General features: G+C 42.8%; 1 protein-coding gene across 1 annotated transcript in view; it reads right to left on the minus strand.

Annotated features, from left to right (window-relative positions):
* MTMR2 (myotubularin related protein 2) overlaps positions 1-19767 on the minus strand; it is a 60844-nt gene extending 41077 nt beyond the window's left edge. The window contains exon 1 of the mRNA XM_021536549.3: positions 19608-19767. Within this exon, the coding sequence (XP_021392224.2) occupies positions 19608-19687 (80 nt within the window). The 5' untranslated portion in view covers positions 19688-19767. The remainder of the gene's footprint in view (positions 1-19607) is intronic.
* Positions 19768-20111: the final 344 nt, after the last annotated feature.

Consider the following 20111-nt stretch of genomic DNA (forward strand, 5'->3'; position numbering starts at 1 on the left):
ACTTGTGCATACAACTCATGCCACAGCCACCCTACAGTCTCTGTTCAAGCAGAAAATTATCTTACACTAAAACAGCAAGAACTGAATCTGCAAAACCTCCCATTCTTGTGAACAAAAAAAGGCCTCATATAAGCACTGTATCTGTGTATAGTTTCACATTACACCAAAACTGATAAAATGTGTCTGCTGCTGCTGCTGATGGGCTGCTCACATTCCTCTCTACTCTCGACCCAGACTGCACATTGCTGCCATCTCCATTGTGCTGGACAGGCATCATGGGATGCACGGCTCAATCTGCTGATCATGGGCTGTAAACTATTAATAAACATGAAGAGAGTCTTCTGTTGGGTAACAAGGCTGATTGGATTCATTACATGGCTATATAAATCATCAGATGCAGCACACAGAGAGGGAAGGAATCTGTATCTGGAGATGATGAGGAAGGCTGAGAACACTTTGCGCACAGCAGCCTGCAGGCATGCTAAATTAGGCTTAGCACTAAACCACATTTTTACTTTTCTTAAATGAGCTCAGACCCCTTATGTGTTCCCTTGAAACTTCTTTCAGCCTGGTTTCTGCATGGTCAGTCTTCACCCTCGTCTTTGCACCCATTTAATTAACTTGATTTTTAGAAGCATGTTAAAAAAAAACAAATAAACACTTAATTTAATCATTCGACAGAGCAGCACCAGTTTACTGTACAGCAACCTATAAGGAGATAGTACTCAGAGTGTACTTTAAGGTACTCAAAGGTACTGTAGATGCCATTATCATTGGGTGACAAGCCTGACTCCTCCTGTGCCTGGGTCCTTCCCCCACCCTGGCTCCAGCCGGGGGAGCCAGAGGCTCAGGGTAAGCCTCCAGAAGCCATGCCTTCTAGATCCCTCCCCTTTCAGGGCCCACACTTTTGTGTATTTAAATGCATTTTAAAGGTCAGCAGCTCTGCTGAGTTTACAAATGCTTTAGCACAGGTGCAAGTACCTCAGCCAGGGCACACCAGCAGCTAACCTGGCCCTGTACCCCATGCAGGACAGCTTACTCAACCAAGCAACCACAGCAAAATCACAGTAACCCACTGGTAGAAGCATTTGCATCAAAAATTTAACCCCTTTAGAGACAGAAAAGGGAGCTGGAAAGACAGGACAGGTTTAGTGGAGTGTGCTAGTCTCTGCCCCAAAGCGAGGACAAGCTAGACCCGAACAGTTCCCAAGAACTGTCTAACTTGCTCTGAACAGCTCCCAGGGAGGGAGAGTGCTAACAAAAGGATCAAAATTTCACCAGTTTTTCTGCTGACACTACTTGTCTGCCCAGATACAATCCCAGTGACTGCTTAATACACAAGCAACGATTATCTAATCATTGTTAACCAAAGATTTTTATGAAATTGTTAATTATTTTCAATTTCAAACTAAGGGACAAACTGCATTATGCAGGGGAAAAAGAAAAGGAAAAAGGGGGAGAACCATAATCCACAGCATGTCGGAGCTGTGAAAGTGTTTTGTGTTTATTGATCACGCTTGGCTTCGAGTGGCTGTTAAAGAAGGAAAGCATTTGCATTTTAGAAGTGGATTTTCAAAACCTCCCCACACCAATGTCCCTGTGCTCCTGCAAAAACCACCAGTGAAGCCTCCCTCCAGAGACAGTAGTGGGGGTTTTTGGGAAGCGAGGCCTGCAGACACAGCGAACAATACCCCTGGATTATGCAGCTCAGCACAATATGCATAGGTTGCATATGTTTGGCTCGCTACCTCTGCTCTCCTCATCTGCCATTTCCAGGGAGCTGAGATGGAAGGAAGGAGCAGACAGCAGAAAGGCCGCTGGTTTGTGGCTCCCTCCTCTTACCGTCGTCAGGCAGCTGCACAGCTCCAGCTCCACTGCTTAGCAAACTAATTAATCTGGTGTTCCTGCATGCACATGAGAAGTTTATTAGTTTCAGTGGTTTAGTCAATCTTGGCTCCACTTTGCTGCCAGTGCAACAGTAAAGATCCTCAAATCACAGAGTTTCATATGTCTTTGGGTGAGGGAGAACAGGAGAGCATCCTGGGACTGGCACACAAACTGAGAGTGAGGAGACCAGAGCTCCCTCCATGAACCCACCAGCCCCTCTGCATCATCTCAGGCAAATCATTTACTCATGCTTCTGTCATGGCTTCTGCACATTATCCCAGCTTTTGCCAATGTGAAGTTAAAGCTGTCTTGTGCAGTACTTTTGGCAGCCTGACGGGTATGTCTGGCATCAGTTTAATGTGCTGAAGACCCCACTGAGGACATTCTGTTCTCACAGGGAAAAACCCCCAACAGCTGCATTTCACCAGTAAGACAGAGCAGACCTGAGGGATGGCCAGGGCACAATAGGCACATCTAAGTGCTGTGCTTGGGGACACCTGACAAACATCTGACAACACAGGTAGGTTTGGACAGATCTCAGCCAGGGTTAAAAATCACTAGAGCTCTGCCTGTCCCTGCTAGCTGCAATACTACTTAAACATGCAAAATTATGGTATTGGCTCTGAACCTCATTAAGGTTCTGGAAAACAACATATATTCAGATTCACAAAATACTTTGAGTCTGCCTACAGAAAATAAGTGAGCTCCTGTGAGGAACCAGGGATGACCAAGGACATCCCAGAGCTTTTCTCTTCCCCATGCTTCAGGCCCAGACAGCTCTTCCTTGTCCTTGCTGATGGATGTCCGTGTTAAGTATGAAAAGAGACCACTTCAACAGGTCAGAAGCACCTTCAGGGACAGCACCTTACTCCTGTGACTACCATCCCTATTTACTCCTCTCCTCATTCCTCCCCCACGCAGAAGCAGGCAACAGGTCTAGGATGCAACTAACACTGATTTGTCTTTCATCTTGGTAATTATTTTTATTATTTAAACATTTTTCTTTATAGCCAGATTTTATGATAAATTGTCCAAATGTGAGCTGTCGGCACAATAGTCTTATACAATGTCTGCATCCAGTAGTAACCCTTTGGCTATATGGAATATATACATACAACTAATAAGAGTATTACACTGGAAACTGAGCACAGTGACTCAATTCCTGATAAAGTGTTCATTGTTATTATTAGGACTATCCCACAATATGCCAGATGGTTTTCAAACATAATTCAGACTCAGACAGATGCCCTCCAGTGGTTCCTGTTCAGGCAATTGAAAGGTATTACTGCACCCATAGCAGAATTGAAGGTATGCCAGTATGCTGAGCTTAAAGTGTCAACAAAGATGGAAAGAAGCTGCAAACAGAAGTATCTGTGATGCACAAACTTGACCTGTTAAACTACAAACATGCATGGGAAATATTTCAGGTGAAACCTGCGATAAAGTCTTAAGCCACTTCAAAAACTATCACTAAACAGCATTTGCCATTCATGATAGAAGGTAATCTCCCTACAACATAAAAAATGTGATGTATAAGAAAGCCCAGGAAGAGAAACAAAACTCATCATTGCCATTTGGTTTGGCAACTGTTACAGTAGGAGTTTGAATATGAAGTTCCTTCTTTCCTAGCACAGAGAAGCAATAATTTTCCCTGGAAGTAGAAACCAGAAGTACAAGCTTCTGAAGAGGATGCTTTGACCTTGCGAGGATCTGAGCATGACAGTGAACCCAAGTCAGGTAGAAAATAAGCACAAAGATGCAAAGAAGAATCAAACCATTAAGCCCTGAAGCTTTACCTTGATGCAGACAAATGCACCATTTCTGCAGGACTGAGCTCTTCTATCTGTATCCTTAGCCCTGTTGTTGGGAATTTAATATAACTCAATACAATACAACTCTTCATACTCCAAAGCCAGGACACTGCTGTCTTCACACTCCACAGGAAAGAAAAACTCCTACTAGATCTCTGTAAAAAGCTTTGTGTGAACATCAGGCCTAAGGATCATATCACTCCATACAACCTCTTCCCTTAGATCATGTGACTCAAGAAAAAAAGTTACAACAACCAATTTCATGTATCACTTAAAACCAAATAACAACTTCTGGCAACATCTTAGACAGAAGTCACAAAATGATTATGAGGTGTGATCTGGCTAAACCATTTCAGCCTGTAATTACTGAGAATGATAATTTCTGAGCAAGCTCTTAGAAGTGTGCCTTATTCTGTTCAGCAAAAACATAAAGCATACATATAGTCATTCTACTATACTTCTGATCAGCAAGAACATAAATTATGCACACCTTCCCAAACACAAGTAAATCCTGCTCAGAAAGGGACTGGATATGATGAGGATGGTGAGACACTGGCACAGGTTGCCCAGAGAAGTGGTAGATGTCGCATTCCTGCAAGTGTGCAAGGCCAGGCTGGATGGGGCTTTGGTCTAGTGGAAGATGTCTCTGCCTATGGCAGGGGGGTTGTAACTACATGATCTTTAAGATCCCTTTCAACCCAAACCATTGTATGGTTCTATGACACTAGTTCACACTGGAAAGTTAAAAAGAGCATTTTGTCTTGCTTCAAAGATACTGTAAAAAAAAAAAAAAAAACACAACAAAAACCGAAACCAAAATAAACAAACAAACAAAAAAAAAAAAACCCAGAGACCATAAAAAGAAAGAAGATAAGATTAAGTTCTAATCTCTAAAATTCACCTCCTAAATCCAGGAGTGGGAATATGCATATGAATTTAATACCCAGAACTCTACAAAAAAATTAATGGAACAGAAGGGAAACACATCTCTGGAAATTATGCCCACTTTGAGTTTCAGTACATGCACAGGGCTTAAGGACACCTATTTTTTGTACCAATGTCTTAAAAACTAACTTGGCTCACTCCTATAAGTAACACAACCAAAATCAGTAGTCAGTGATGATAAAGCCACCTTTCCAGCACCTTCTTTATGAATATTCTTTCCCTATCAGTACAAAAAGCAGCTGCTTCATTGCTCTCAATGATGTGCCAATTACTCAGACACTAATTGGCACGAGCTGCTCACACCATTTCTTCTATATTAAACAGAATGTTTTGTTTCAATAGTCACTGAACTGACACAGAAAACAGGTGACAAAATGCACCACTGAGCAATACAGTTTCAGATACAGAGGTCATAAATGAGAAAAACACTGTAGAGGGCAAATTTCCATTTCCTCTCTTCCTGTTTTTTTAAAAGTTTCTCATTATGTACATTTCTAAAAATTAATCAAGGTGAAAACTGCAAATTAATGATGACGAATGGCAAATACAATTTAATTCAAAGTTTCAGATGCCAAGAGAGCAGGTCAAATTGATTTGAATTTACAGCAGGGCAATAAATAGAAGCACTTGTAGCACTTGAGCAGTTTTCTTACAAGTATAATGCTGCAGAGGTATTGAGTGCTCCCCGCTCACTTCCTGAACTCAGGCTGACAACTCTCCCTCCTCAATACTTCCAACACTCCTGTTTCTTCAAGAGAAGAAAAATGTAATATTGAAAAACCTCCTGGGTCACATCAGAGCAGAGGGAGACAAACCAGTGCTTGTTCTCCATGAATATGACTCTGTCCTAGCCAGTACTGGCTGAACTGGCCTGGGACACCCAGCTGTTGCCCACATCACACTCTCTCATTTGCAGCAGCTCTCTGTGGATCTGTGCTAAGGCTAAGTGGTCCCCACAGTCCTTATCTGTGTATACACACATATTCCTAAGGGTCCTTAGAAGTCCCTCATACACCCCTCTCCAGGCAAGCACTTGAAAGCTCAGTTGGCATCTTGCCGGAACCAGGGCCTTGCAGCAGGAGCTGGGTACTCTGTGCTGGCTTCCACTCTGCCATGAACAGGCTCTGCTCTTGTCAATTAAGTTTTAGCATTTTAACATCATCCCTCCCAGAACAGGAATCCCACAGTGACTGGCACCACATCTGCCCATTATAAAAGGCAATGCCTTTCCCAAAGAGATTTCAATGACAGACAAAGCAGTGGTATCTCCAGCGAGTAGTGACTGGATCTTAATTCTTCACAGTGAAATAAAAAGTTTAATCAGACTAATTCTACCTAGACAACAAATGCCACAGGAAACTACCTATAGCATAGGTAAGATGCAGCCTTTCCCCTCTGAGCACCCAGTACCATCTTTTTAAGCACATGCAGGACAGACAGCTATTATTTTCCGATGAGTTGACTGGAACTCACAATTTTTCTAACCATTTTAAGATCCCAGTTCAACCTCTGCTTGACCTGTGACAACCTCAGAGGGGAAGAACTAAAAGCCAAAAACAATTATGCTTTTGAAGGAAAGAAAAGCACAGACTGCCAGGCTGCCTCTGGAATTCAGAGAAGGCATACATTTATATTATATAATAATGTACTCTCACTATTTAAAAGGGCCATCAATGTCAAAGTTTACCATCATCTAAAAGAGAAGCCATTTTAGCAAACAAATCATGGTGCATGTATGTGACACACCTAAAATAGCCCGCCCATGCCACTTGCCTGGATGAAAAAGTCACTTCTGTTGCCAAGCAAAGCCGGGTCTCAGTCTGACTTCAATGTTCCAAAGGAGGAAAATTACATTTTTCAAAAGTTGATCCTTCCAAGTAGCATCCTGAGCTGAACATACAGTACATCTTTTCCCATGAGCCATAAAGAAAATGTCCTATATTTTGACTGTGAACAAGCTTTTCTAGGAATGCAAATTTTGCTCTCAATAGTTACACAATGGACTACAGTGTCACAAGCACCATTCGTGCTCCATTAGTCATTCTTTTTTTTTTAAACTGAAATTCACAAAAGGCCTACAGTGTGCATAGAGCACTTGCTAAACAATAGGCTGATTGTTTAAAATATTTGCAAGATTCCAAGAATAAAGACCAACGCCCATAGACAAACCAATATGCATCATGTAATTAATAACAGCAAGGAGTCCACAGTATCATGCTCTCATGAGTCAGCAACCCAGAGGATAAAAGCCAGGAAGGACAAGAGCTATGAGACTCCTGAATCAAAATTCTCTGATCAGCACAAGAAAGATAATTACAAAATTATCTGTATTCATGAGAGGAACAGAAGGGAAGTTCAGTTTCTAACAAGCTCCCAGCTGGTATGGGATGATCCTCAGCTACAAGAGAAAAGAATAAAAAAAAAATTCAAGTAGTTGTTAGACTTCCGCAAGGTACTGACATTTTGACTCTGTTCTACCAATTTAATTTCAGCCCATATCCAGGGAGTGCAAAGTTAGTTCCTACCTTTTGAAAACAGGCTGATAATCCAGTATTTTGGTCTGATTCCAGCTCCTAATGGAAATGTTTGGATTGCAAAATCCAGCCCAGCACAAGCACTTTTGCTTGCAGCATTAGGAGTCGGGGCAGGGAGTGGCAGGCAAGGCAGGAGTCCCTCGTTCCCCAGGTAACACACAATGGAGAGGCAGCCCTGTCCATCTGACAGACCTCCTAGAGATGGTGCACACATCTGGCTCTGTGCTCCAAAACTTAGGGGTTTCCAACCACCAGCACAAGCCCTTAGCACTGAAGATAAATCAAGACTATAAGACGAAGAGAGGTTCAAAACACAACCCTGTTTACTGCCTACATAAACAATGTTGTCTACGAGAGAACAGCGCTCTCACCTGCTTGTCTGTGCCTTCCTACACACTGAGTTACTGCTATACTTTTTGGCATCTCTGGTATCGTTCAGAAGAAGCTAGAACCTTTGTTTTCAAGTATCAGATGCTACAGAGGGCAGGACTAAACTAGAAATTAAGATCTTGCCTGTGCTGAGAAAACTATTTCAAGGTCAAAAAAATATGGCTGAGGTGGAGACATTGCAGCACCTCAGGCTTCAGATGGCTGAAGCAGTGCTGCACAGGGACAGACAGAACGCCATGAGGGAGACTGCTGATTGACAAGATGTCTGGCAAGAGATCTCCTGGGCTGTGATGGACCAGCACATGTCCTGACCTGCAGCTTTCTCCCTCAGATAGCCCAGGCAGCTGCCTCAGCCAAGGGAATCTCCATGCTGCATGACTGCTCTGGCAAAACGGGAACTCACAAACCCAACTTCAGGTGTCTCCTGGTGCTACAAGAAGACCCACTGTCTCCTAGTCCTGCCTGTGGAAAATGCTGATTCCAGGGCTCAGGATGCCCTGTAGCACAGAACTAAGACACCTGGGTGGTGCTGCTATCTCCTACATCAGAGCAAACTTGGATTTCCCACTGCACCCCACCAGAGAAAGACTGTTGGCAACATCTAATGTCTCCACAAGTACTTTGAATAAAGACAAAAGCCATCATGGAAATCCTACATACAATTCAAAATCACCCTTGAGTTAATCAATATTTATATCTACCTTATAAACATTGACACCCTTCCTTTAAAAACTTATCAAGCCAGAGAAAGACATAAAAGTAAAAAATTATCAGGACTTTGATGTGAATTCAGACATTCCTATGCCAAGTTGCAAAAATTAGTCCAGAAATGGAGAGTAAGGAGAGAAAAAAAAAAGAAAAAAAAATGGAAACACAGAACAACAAAGCTGTCATTTTCTTGTTAATTTATATTTTTTAGGAAAATCTATTAACTCGATAAAGGCAAGAAAGAGAAACAAGAATTATATTAATGAGTACTTACCTTAGGACAGAAACAAGAACTCAATAGAAAAACAGATGTAACTTCTCTTTTATAATTTGTATTCTGGCAGTGCCTCAATTTCTAGCTATGTACTAAGAATCAGTTGTGTTTAGATTAAGCAAACATACGTGTACTTCTCACAGTTCATGTGCTCTTTAGCTTACTTCCTATGTCCCTATTTAAGAAACACCTTAGTTAGAATGTAACACATATTGTTAAACTTACTGATTTTCTTTAAAACATATACCACACAACCCCCTCACCCCAATAAACCTAACACCCACAGGAATTAAAAATATCAGTGATTTACTTATCAATGACATTACTTGTTCCATCCTGGGAAAAATCAAAGTAAGGAGGAAAGGATGTATAAATATAGCCAATGTGGAGAGTGTTGTATCACCTATCAAAACTGTAACACCTTGCTAGGCTTTCACAGACACTATGCAGCCATGTGCTCTGTCACACTCAGCTCAGAAAACAAGACTGGGAGCACCTTTATTCTGTTGACAGTTCAGCCCCTGCATGAAATTAGTCCCTAGCAAAATCTCAAGGCTCAAGTTAGAAAAGTATTCAATCATTTAGGGGCTTCATTTCCAGAAATTCCACCTAGGCCAACCCAAGATGTTTCCAGAAACAGAGCACTTATGTGAGAAGTGAAGACTGGGAAGGGATCTCAGCAGTATCTCCAAGGTGGGTGCTGAGGGGATAGCTCATACCAGACTCATTCTGGTAGCACCGAGTGACAGGATGAGGAGCAATGGCCATAAACTAAAACATAAGTTCCATCTCAATATGAGGAAGAAGTTCCAGGGTACATGTTGAAAACAAAGGTTTTTCACATTCTTCTGCCTTGCAGTGAAATGAGGAATACAAGCTATGTAAGCTCATCTGAGGATTTCCTGTTCATCAGTTCTCATTCATCTGAAATGAGGGCTAAACTAAGATCACCCACAGCCACCTCCTCCTGTCACTTCTGCTTCTTCAAGCAGAAATCAGTGTATGTGAAAAACCCTCAAAAACGAGTAGGATCAATGAGGCTACAATGGTTTGCCTCTGGCTGGTGGATAACACAAGTGTGTTTGCTTCTACTTAGCCAAGGGAAACCCAGGCAGTGGAATTTAGACAAGTATTCAGCCTTCCCAGAGTGGATCCTTATCTTTGCTCTACTAAATTACTTATGGAGTGCATTGATCCTTCTGAGGGTAGAGGTTTTAGATACCTACTTCCCATGGAGATATAGCAATCTGAACCAGATCCTACCCTGGTTTCCCAAAGATCAGTGTCTTGTGGCAGACTAGTTTCTAATTGCTGTGTATTTAACTGAACACAGCTTTTTGCAGACACCAGAGAAAGCAAAGGGGAAGACGGAAATGTAAAAATAACAGAATATAATGTATTTCTCCAACCTGAGAGATGCCTTGTCCAAAACAATCTGCACATATTCACAATATCCTTCTCATCTAAGTATTCCCTCGTGTTGAAAATCAGACTTTTCCTGTAAAGGAAGAACTGCTGTGCCCTCCCTTTCTATATCCATTTTTGCTTAAATGCAAAACTTCTCACAAGTTACTATTTTCACTCCTCTGTAACACATGGCTAAAACTGTCCAAATGTCAGAAAAATTATCAGTGGACAAACTAGACAAATATATACACATACATGGAAAAATGGGGCTTAGGAAACCAGACTTCACATCTCTGCTCTCTTCTCAGTTACGAATATATTTAGTTAACATGTAAAAAAGAGGTATGCTGTGAGTTAAGAAATAGCTCCTTCCTTTTTTGGAGTTGAGAACAACCCAAATTCAATGCTCTCTTTGCCCTTACCACAATGATGGGGCGGGAGTTCTGTGTAGGTGGTCACATCTGAATTACTCACTGTGGGCTCTACTTAGAGTCACTGTGGAGAAACTGAGATGACTCATTGTCTACAAAATTGATTCTTTCTCATTGTCTACAAAAAACAAACAAAAACAAAAAAAAAAAAATGCTGATCCAATTAGATGAGAAAAATCTCATGCAGGATGCCTGTATTTCCCTGTGTGAAATGTGGAAACAGAAAGTGGAATCAGAATGTGTAACCTAGAATCAGAGTATGTTTTAACAAAAAAGGTGAACTCTGTCTTTCTGTGGTGCTGGACTCAGCAGTGATCAGCAGAAGCTGTACCCAAACAGGTGGGAATACTGAAGGCCCAAGACTGCTCTGCTGTACATACCCTGAACACATCCACAAAAGTCCCCCCACATCCTCCTTCTCACACCCCAGTGTTTAATGACTACTCTGTTAGCATACTCACCTTTGAGGAAAAAGACTTGGGAAGCACTCCCTCATAAGGTGTGGGGGTTCATTTGCAGTACGGGAGTGAGATATCAATTCTAAGACTGGAAGACACAGTCTGAATTTTCAAGAACAGTCACTCCAAAAGTCAACTTGGGTAAAATATGAGCAGAAGATCCCATATTTTTCATTTCTTGTCGGAAAGGTTCTACTTACAAGTGAGATGCTGATCAATTATGATTTGTTAAAGGCATCCATCTTCCGGTAAAACCAACTGATTTTAACAGTCATCCTTCAGCAGTTCATCTCTGGTACTACAGGTCCCTGTGACCTGCCCTTACCTTCAGCATCTGCTCTCCACATCAGGCAGACAGGTGCTTCAGTCTCACAACTGCAATGAACTCATTCCCAGCCTCCAGCCCTTTCCTGAGCAGATTTAAGGCAATCCTACTACCAATGTGTGCAATCTTTTTGAGTAGACCACTGAGCAGTGATATCAACTGAAGTCAACAATAGGATTTATTAAAACAGCAATAAAAACAGCAGAAATACTTTATTTTCACTAAAGGCAGAAGGTATGAATGAGGCTGTGGTTAAGCTCAGTACTTCATATACCAGTTCATTTTGTACGAGGGTAAAAATGCAACAAACATTTCAATCACAGAACACCAAGCAATGATCACAGGTATATTCACTCCAGCAGTTATATTTTATACAGAAAAAAATAGTTGGGTTAACCTTTAACCCTGTCATCCAGTACTGCCATTGTTCTTCATAGACCATGAGCTCTGTAGTGCATGTTCAAGGCCTTGAACATGTCACTCTTGCTTTGTCTTTTCTTAGCCTGCTTGTAGCTTTGGATTAACTGGTTTAGGTGTGACTACAATTTCTGTAACTGGTCAGGTATGTATATCCCTTCTATTTTATTTTTGTTTGTGTGTGGTACAACCAGAGTTTTGCACAGGCAGCAGTAAAAAGCAGCTATTCTATATAGAATATTTACCACTAATGCAGAAACTTTGTAGAGAGAAATGTAACAGCCTGGTACCACATCAGAGGACTGAGGGAGTGGAGACACAGGATGTGGCATGGAAGAGTAGAGGCACAGGATGAGAAAATCAGGGCAACAGGCTTGGCATCTGAGACCATGGCCATAAACTAATCACCAATGGTCAACCAAAGAAATGCAGACCTGGAGCTGGACAAAATTGGCTTCAGAGATAACAAAGAGAACAAAGAAATGGTATCTAATACCCATAAAAGCAACTATATATAGCAAAATTCAGATGCAATGTAGAACTGCAGACCAACGAAGAAAAGAGACATATGTAAAGTTGTTTTACCAAACATACTAAAATGACCTCAGGTCATTTAAAGAGGGAGAAATAGGGAGGGAAGGAGACGGAGGAAGGGAGAGGGAGGAAGGAACGGAGAGGGGGGAGGAACGGAGAGGGAGGGAGGGAGGGAGGGAGGGAGGGCAACATGATGAACATCATATCTCTCCCAGGAAAGGATTCCAGATGTTGACAATTTGCTTTAACACCTACTACTACCAAGATAAATTCAGCAATCTTGGAACCCATTGGATTAGAAGAGGGGTGAATGTAACACCAGGAAGGATAGAAACCAAGAACTAAAGGTACAAAATTTTTTACTGCATTATTATTCTTTATTTTTCTGTAATAATTGCGTCTGGATTAATCATGATTAGAATTCAAAAAATTCAGTATATGCTAAGAATAAATTCTTTGCTACATAAAAACACACTGCCTTTTTGGCTGTGAACAAGGTTTTGAGTGGAACATTTTGTCTGGACATGCAGTCTTGACATCACAGTAAATAAATCCAGATAAAAACGTTGTTTTATTCTAAACAGGTGTTGCCAGTCTTCTCAGAAGAAAGAAAAAGAAACCCATAGACTCCTGTTTTTCCAAATAGTTCAGCAGAAATATGATCACGCATCCATACCTGACCCAGACCAAATTTGAATCATTGGGTGACCCAGCATTAATGATTCTGGAGCCACAGCCAGAAGACTACAGGAGCCAGATCTGTAAAGTGGGAGCATTTGTAGAGGAGCCAACAAAACTACTAGAAAATCACCTTGAAGGGGTTATAGACTCAAACTGCTAACACTTTCTCTTCATCAAACATATCAGGGTTTAGAAAGAAATGGTAAAGAACTCACATAGTGGAGAAGCAAGAAAGAAACAAAAAAAAGAGCTACCTTGAAATCACTGGAAAATTACTGAGTGAGAACATTCTCTGGCAAAAGTAACTACAGATGGTAGAAAAGGGAAAAGCAAATACTTGAAAAGTTTCACTGATTTTTTGTTGTTGTCTTTCACTGATTTTTTTCTTCTATTACCTCCCAGTATTGCGGCAATAAAAAAGGCAAGATGTTATTTTAGTTAAAAATAAAGATGGGGTAATTACTGTAACAGTGTCTCTCCTGTACTGTCATTTCCCTGGGTTATCCCAGACATCTCTACAAACCAAGCACTTCATTCCCTTCCTGTCACACTCTTCCCTCATGGTGGAATGGGTTTCCCATGAACAAATAAAAGATCTTTTCATGTGCTGTATTACAACTACAATTGTACATAATACCTATATATCAAGGTGACCTCTGGACTGTTTCCTTCATTTCTTATGGAGGCCTGTTGTTTGTTTTCCTTGACTAAGCTTTCTGGTAACACAGAATATCCTGAACTAGAATGGACTCACAAGGATCAAGTCCAGCTCCTGAGTCAATAAAAGCCTTTGATGTGTGGATCAGGTCTCTTTTTACACTGCTGATAATCTCGGAACTGAAGAACCAGTAACAGTAAAGCAGGTAATCAGGAAAAGATTAATGAAAAAGAAGATGTGGACAATCTGCTGAGCCATTAAAGAGGTATTAAGACCTTTCCAAATGCAGTTCTTGCCTGTACACATGAGGTGTAAAATAATTAGCAAAGGAAGGGAGATGATAAAACATCAGAAATACGTAACAAAATATGTTTGAGACTGATGTTAACCTATTAGGAGCACAATCATGCAACAGATAGAAATTGTGTAATTTGACACTGTCAGGTCATCCACAATCTTAAAATTCAGGGTCTGTGATTGGAGCCATGCTGTAAATAGCCTGTAGTTAAGGAATTACGTGTACAACTCAGAGCTGTCTAGCTAACAGACTGCTAGTCAGCATAGCATTACCATCTCTCTTCAGAGAAGGCAGTGCTTGATGGGACCCAAGAGAGTCATGTTCTGAGCCTAGCTTCACTCCTCGCCAGTTGTCAGATCTTGCCTCATGTCTCACCTGCAGTTTCTCATCTCACCCTTAGACTTTCTCATGCTGTGCCCAATCTCCTAGCAAGGAGCCTCAGTACTCAACTGCACTTCCAAGATCTTAGTAAAATTACCCACCAGATATTATTAAAAATAGACTAGTCCTGGCTTAGGCACAATTAAATAGCTGGTCTCCATTTCCTCAACACAGAAAGCATCACCATCTGAAAAGCAGCTAGAACTACAATACTGTAAATTCCTGCAAGGCTTTTAAACACCAGTGTAACTTTAATTACAACACAATGAACAGGTGAGTGTCAATCGTATTTTATATTCTCAAATGGAAAATATGCTTAAACCCAAATGTTTTTGTCATCAATAAAAAGCCTTTTATTCAGTGGTCAGAATTAGGACCAAGAGACATGCAGGTGTTGGACAGAGAAAAAATTTTAAGCTGAAGTTCTCACACTCTGAGAGCAGTAGAAATAGTTTCTGCTGAATGCAAAAGCAGAAATGTGCATGGCAAAGATGGCTAGTAAAAATAATGTGAATTCTTTAAAGGTAATGGTTTCTCTTCATTGCTATAAATTAAAAGCTCTAAAGTCTTTTTAACTAAATGTTATTTTAATTATTTTATGTCCCAAACCCTGAGACTATTAAAAAGAGTCTCTTCATTTTGCAAATCTATATGCAGGCAGAACTGCTATTCACCTTCACAATACACAGTACACCAGAAAACAATACTCCTGCCTCAGAATGGACTTCAGTTGCAAGTAAGTGTTTGAAATTATCACTCATTTATTAAAATGAATGATAATTAGCCCGTCTGGAGTCACTAATCGGTTGTAGGCATAGTGTCAAGTCCAAGAGATGTAAACCCAGTTCATTATCAACACTCAGCCAGCAATGTACTTATCTTTCATGGTAACAACTCTTGAGAAGTCTTGCTTTGCACTCACAAGAAATCAAATGCAAGAAATGCTCTCAAAGCCCATGAGGAAAATGACAGCTATTCGCATTTCACTGAACACAAGAACTGGCAAAAATCTTCCCTTTCAAACTCTAACTTCAATGACTCATCACAAAACAACTCAATCGGCAAAGCTCATACATCTGGTAGCAATGTGGTGCTACAGCTAAAGCCCTCCTCAGCCAACAGCTCACAGACCCAACTCCTTCCAGCATCACTCTCACCCATGGGGAAAGAATTCCTTCAACACAGCCTTAAATCAGACCAGGTATTGACAGAGCCCTATTTGAGACAAGGGGGGAGTTCATACCTCATGGAGTTACAGGTTCAACAGACCTTCCTGCACTGATTTACACCGAGTTTATGTTTTCAGACTTATCCCTGCAAGCATAAAGACAAGTAGCATGATTGCTCTCATATGCTTCAGTAAAAGTGCAGTGCATAGGATCCACTGTGTCTGCAGACCTCTGTGGATGATAAACACCAGAACAAAGGTGATAACAAGCAACCAAGAAAGCCATAACATCAAGCATTGCTACAGTCATGCTGGTGGGAAACATTACCCACTGCCTTATCTTTCTCTAATTTTATACTGATGTTGAAACTTCACTGACATCTTCTATAGCAGCTTTTTTACAGTACAATCACCTCCACACTTTTGTACAGGCTATACAAATTTATCTTCAGCAGACCTAACAGAAAGCCTCTTAGATATCTTACTGGACCATTGCTTAGACTGAATAGTGATGTACTTTTTCTGAGGAATACAGAGAGATGTATGCTCACTCAGAAATTACAGAACAACCACACAGACTGCACAAACAAAAAGTCTAATCACTTCTCATGGAAACTAAATATATGAAATTTGCCACCATCTTTTTCTGTAAATTCATGTGTTCTGCTGAAGTCATACACAACTCTATGTGGCTTCCCTTTCACAAAAGGAAAAGATCATGGTAGAATTTTGTTGGCTGTTCCTTTGAATTCCAAAAGTCAGAGGGTCCATATGCAAAAACAACAATACAACAAACCCACCCACAAATTCATTTTAAGAATGATCTTGGAAAAAATCTGAATAACCAGCACCGCTGAACTGTGTTTATTATTCACTCACCTAGAATCCTCAGGCCATTCTAGAGATACAAAAGCAGTTCAATACATTGAGAAAAGCTCACTCTTCTGGACATAACCATACTGCAGCTCATCAAACACCTGAATCAGTGTTTTACCTCACTCCTTATTCTGTCTCACGGGTTGTTCCTGGACAGACACTGCAGACACACATGGACTTCTTGCAAGCTGCTAGTCAAATGCCACCACAGCTCTTTATGAGTAACTGGCTCATGGTCATGTGTCTTCCATGAGAACAGGATGGAAGGGGAATGTCCATCCTAAGTGCTGACCTTTGAAAACCACAGAGAGCTGCAGAACCCGGTGCTGTGCCACACAAAGCCAGCACTGGGTGAGACAGCTGAGACTTGAAAGCAGAACAGCTGTTTCAGCACAACTATGAGGGCGGCTGAGTTAATTAGCTGTGACTTGCTCATCTGAAACTAACTCGGTATTTTCACAGAGAGCTGGCAATTTCTCACCCTGGACAAACAACTACACTGTAAGTCTCATTAGGAGTTTTTGAAATATTTTTCTAGTTGGGATAGAAAGTAAGCAACATTTGTTTAATTTTTCCTACATCTTCCTCAAGGACCACAAGTATCACGCATTACTAGGGTCTACTAAAATAGCAAAGCAACATTCAGTCTCAAATGCCCTTACTGCCATATCTCATCTGCTTTATTAAAAGACAAACCTATAATGCTCTTCAAGACACTTATTCAAATGTAAGCAGCCTTATGTGTAAGTAAACTCTATCAAGCATGTCTCCTTGAGGAGCTAGATCTTAAGTACCTCTAGAAATAATAATACTTCCGATCAGGAGCTAAGACGATCTAAAGAATGCACTGCTGTATGTATTTCATATCAGCACCTTTCCAAGTCTTCTAAATTTTGCATAAAACAATTCAGTAATTACAACTCAGTAAGGCTTCATATGGCTAGGTAATGGTGATGAGTGACCTTTGAGTCATTTTTTCTTTTTTGTTCCTTTTAAATAAAATGAATTATCAAAACTGATGACAGCATCCTCATGATTCATCGTGTCCCTCACATCATCCCCAAAGCTAACTTCTTCTTTTCAAACAAAATCATTTGGCGAAAATGTGTCACAGGTTACAATTTGAAGCTGGTCTTGCTGTTAGATCACAATCACAGAGATTAAAATTAGTATATTTCAATGCATACAAATAGTCCATTTAGCTTCAGAGAATTATTCTGATGTATAAAATCAAACTGCAATACAGCTTTAATGAAAAAAAAAAAAAACTGATGATAATCAATCTACTGTCCAATTCATAGAAAATTATTTATTTGTGCATATGCATCACTGGATTGGCAAGGGATGCTGATAATAAACATTCTGAAGGTCACCAGGCATCTCTCATTACAAGACTCTGGCTTTATATTCTTGTAATTCTGTGCTAACCTTGAGCCATTTCAACTAAAACGTTCCACAGCCAACACCAACTCAAGATGGGGGTATTTTTATTAATAATTACAGATTTAAAACATTAATCTATTTCAAGTATCTATACTTTGTTTGGAGTACATTAAACCTTCCCAACTGGCTAGCTTTCTTCTATGGTCTCTAGATGTTCAAGCAGAGACTCAAGATGCTGAAAGCTTTTGAATAAGTTTTTACATCCCAAGGAATCTGTTAATAGTGTGGGCCTTTCCAGGGCTTGGAGGACACAGCCTTGTGCATGCTCAACAGCAACAGATTTATCATCTCAATTTCCCCACGGTTCCATCTGTGCAGGGCACGCTGCCGAGAGGCTCAACAGGAGCTTCCTTGTAGCCACTGGCTCTTCTGAGTTAAGCTCTCTTTAGTGTCCATAGGCCTCTTACAGTGAATGACCTCCAGATGGGTCCAAGTTGCCTGAGCTGATGTAAAGATAAAAAGAAGAACATACTGGGTCAGTTAGGTAAGGGGGAAAGAAGCCTGCAGGTTCTGGCATGGCACTAGTAGAACTGCACGAGGAAACCAGTACAGAGAGCAGCGAGTAGAATTTGATGAAGGGTGAAATGAGGGTCAGGAGTCACAAAGGACTCAAGAATGAAGAAACCTGAGTGCAAACTGGATGATGCCTGTCTGAGGAGCAGTTGGGTAATAGCCAAGGATGGGAGTTTTGAGATGCTGGCAACAAAGTGGCCACCAGCATCTTGGGCTCTAAGAACAGAGGCAGAGCCAGGAGATCCAGGGAAGGATTCCTCTCTACTCAGCTTTCAGCAGAGCATTTCTGGAATACTTCATCCAGGTACTAGCCCCACAGTCCAGGGAAGCTGCTAGGGAACTAGGGGGAGTACAGGGAAGCACCACTGGGATAGTGGGGCTGGAGCATCCTGCCTGTGTGGAGAGACAGCTTTAGGGGGAACAAAAATGCAGCCCCAGTGCTCGTGGAAGATACACAGGAGATGCTGATGGGCTGTCCCGAGAGTCTGTGTGCACTTCATCTTTGTAGGTTTTCAAGACCAAACTGGGTAAAAACCAGAAGTAGCCCCATCTGATCTTAAAGCTGTCTCTGGTATGAGCCAGAACTGGACTCGGGGATGCTGAGATTTCTTCAGCCTGAGTTATCCAGTGATCCTACAAATTGGGCAAGAGCAAGAGCAGCCAGAATGGGACTGAACGACCTTCAGCAGGCATCAGGATATCCTGCTCCCGGGGTCTACCACAACACCACGGCTTCCCACACCACCAGCCCTATCAGTCTCTCAGTACCTGCCCTTGCTACCCTACTGCAACCTTCTCCGTCAAACACAAGGCCCAAGCAGGATGTGCTTTCAGTCACTAAATTCAAATTTCACTGGTAGCTCAGGGACGGTGGGAAGAACACAAAAGTCTCCTTTTGGCTTCTATGATTTAAGGACCTTGAATATTACCCGCATGGCATTACAAGCCATTCAGACCGCAAAGTCAGGCTCTCAGAAAAAACCATGACGGCAAAACCAGAGGCTGAACATGCCACAGGAAATTTGCTCCTGAAGAGGGCAAGGCCTGGCGCGGGCCCGGCAGCGTGCTGAAAGGCAGCTCCCATGCAGGTGCCGCGCCGCCCTTCCAGCACCGCTCACCTGTGCTGCCCTTCTCCCAGACCCAGGCACCAAGGGCAGGGGCACTGCTCTGCCTAGGCAGGGATTTGCCGAGAGCCGGGTGGAGGCAGCATCTCCTGCTCTGCTTAAAGCCCTGGAAGAGAGAGGCTGTGCCGCAGCCAAGCGGAGCCCACGCCTGCCTTCCTGCTCCGCCACCCCACGGCCACCCCCAGCGCGGTAAACGATCCCGGGTAAACGCAGGAGCCTGCTGCCCACGGAGGGAGCAAGCCGCACCAGCTCCATCCCGTCGGTTCCTTTTCCCGGCGGCCCCTCCCCGCTCTCCCTCTGCCCCCACGCCCCGCGGTGGTCCCCGGCTCGGCGGCGGGCGGTACCTGGACAGGGAATCGCCGCTGGGCGGCCGCTCCGCCGCCCGCCCGGCGCCCAGGCTCTCGCAGCTGGAGCTCCCCTCCATGGCGGGCGGCCCGCGGCGGGCGCTGCCCCGCGCCCCTCAGCGCCGCGGCCGGCGCCCGGCGGGCCGGGAGGCGGCCATGCTGGCCCGGCGTGCCGCGCGGGGGGCGGGCCGGGGCGGGGCGGGGGGCCGCGCCGCCGAGCCGCCGAGCCTGGCAGCGAGGGCGCGGAGTGCGCCGCGATCCCTCTTTCTGTCCTCCCGAGAACCGAGGGAAGGGGGCAGCTCCCGGGTTCCATCCCCGGAGCACGGTGGTCGTTCCTGAGAGCAAAGAAGTGGCCTCTCTCAAGCATCCCTCAGCTGCGTTAGGCTTTCCGGCTGGGCTGTGTACCCACAGTTGGAGCAGTTGTGCTCCTCACGTTTGCAATTGCCCCTGTCTGCTCGGGAATCCTCACCGAGGCTATCCCTCGGCTGGGTGGAGGGCGCTGCG

This window comes from Lonchura striata, chromosome 1, assembly GCF_050655825.1.
Source record: "Lonchura striata isolate lonStrDom1 chromosome 1, ASM5065582v1, whole genome shotgun sequence".
Taxonomy (NCBI): domain Eukaryota; kingdom Metazoa; phylum Chordata; class Aves; order Passeriformes; family Estrildidae; genus Lonchura; species Lonchura striata.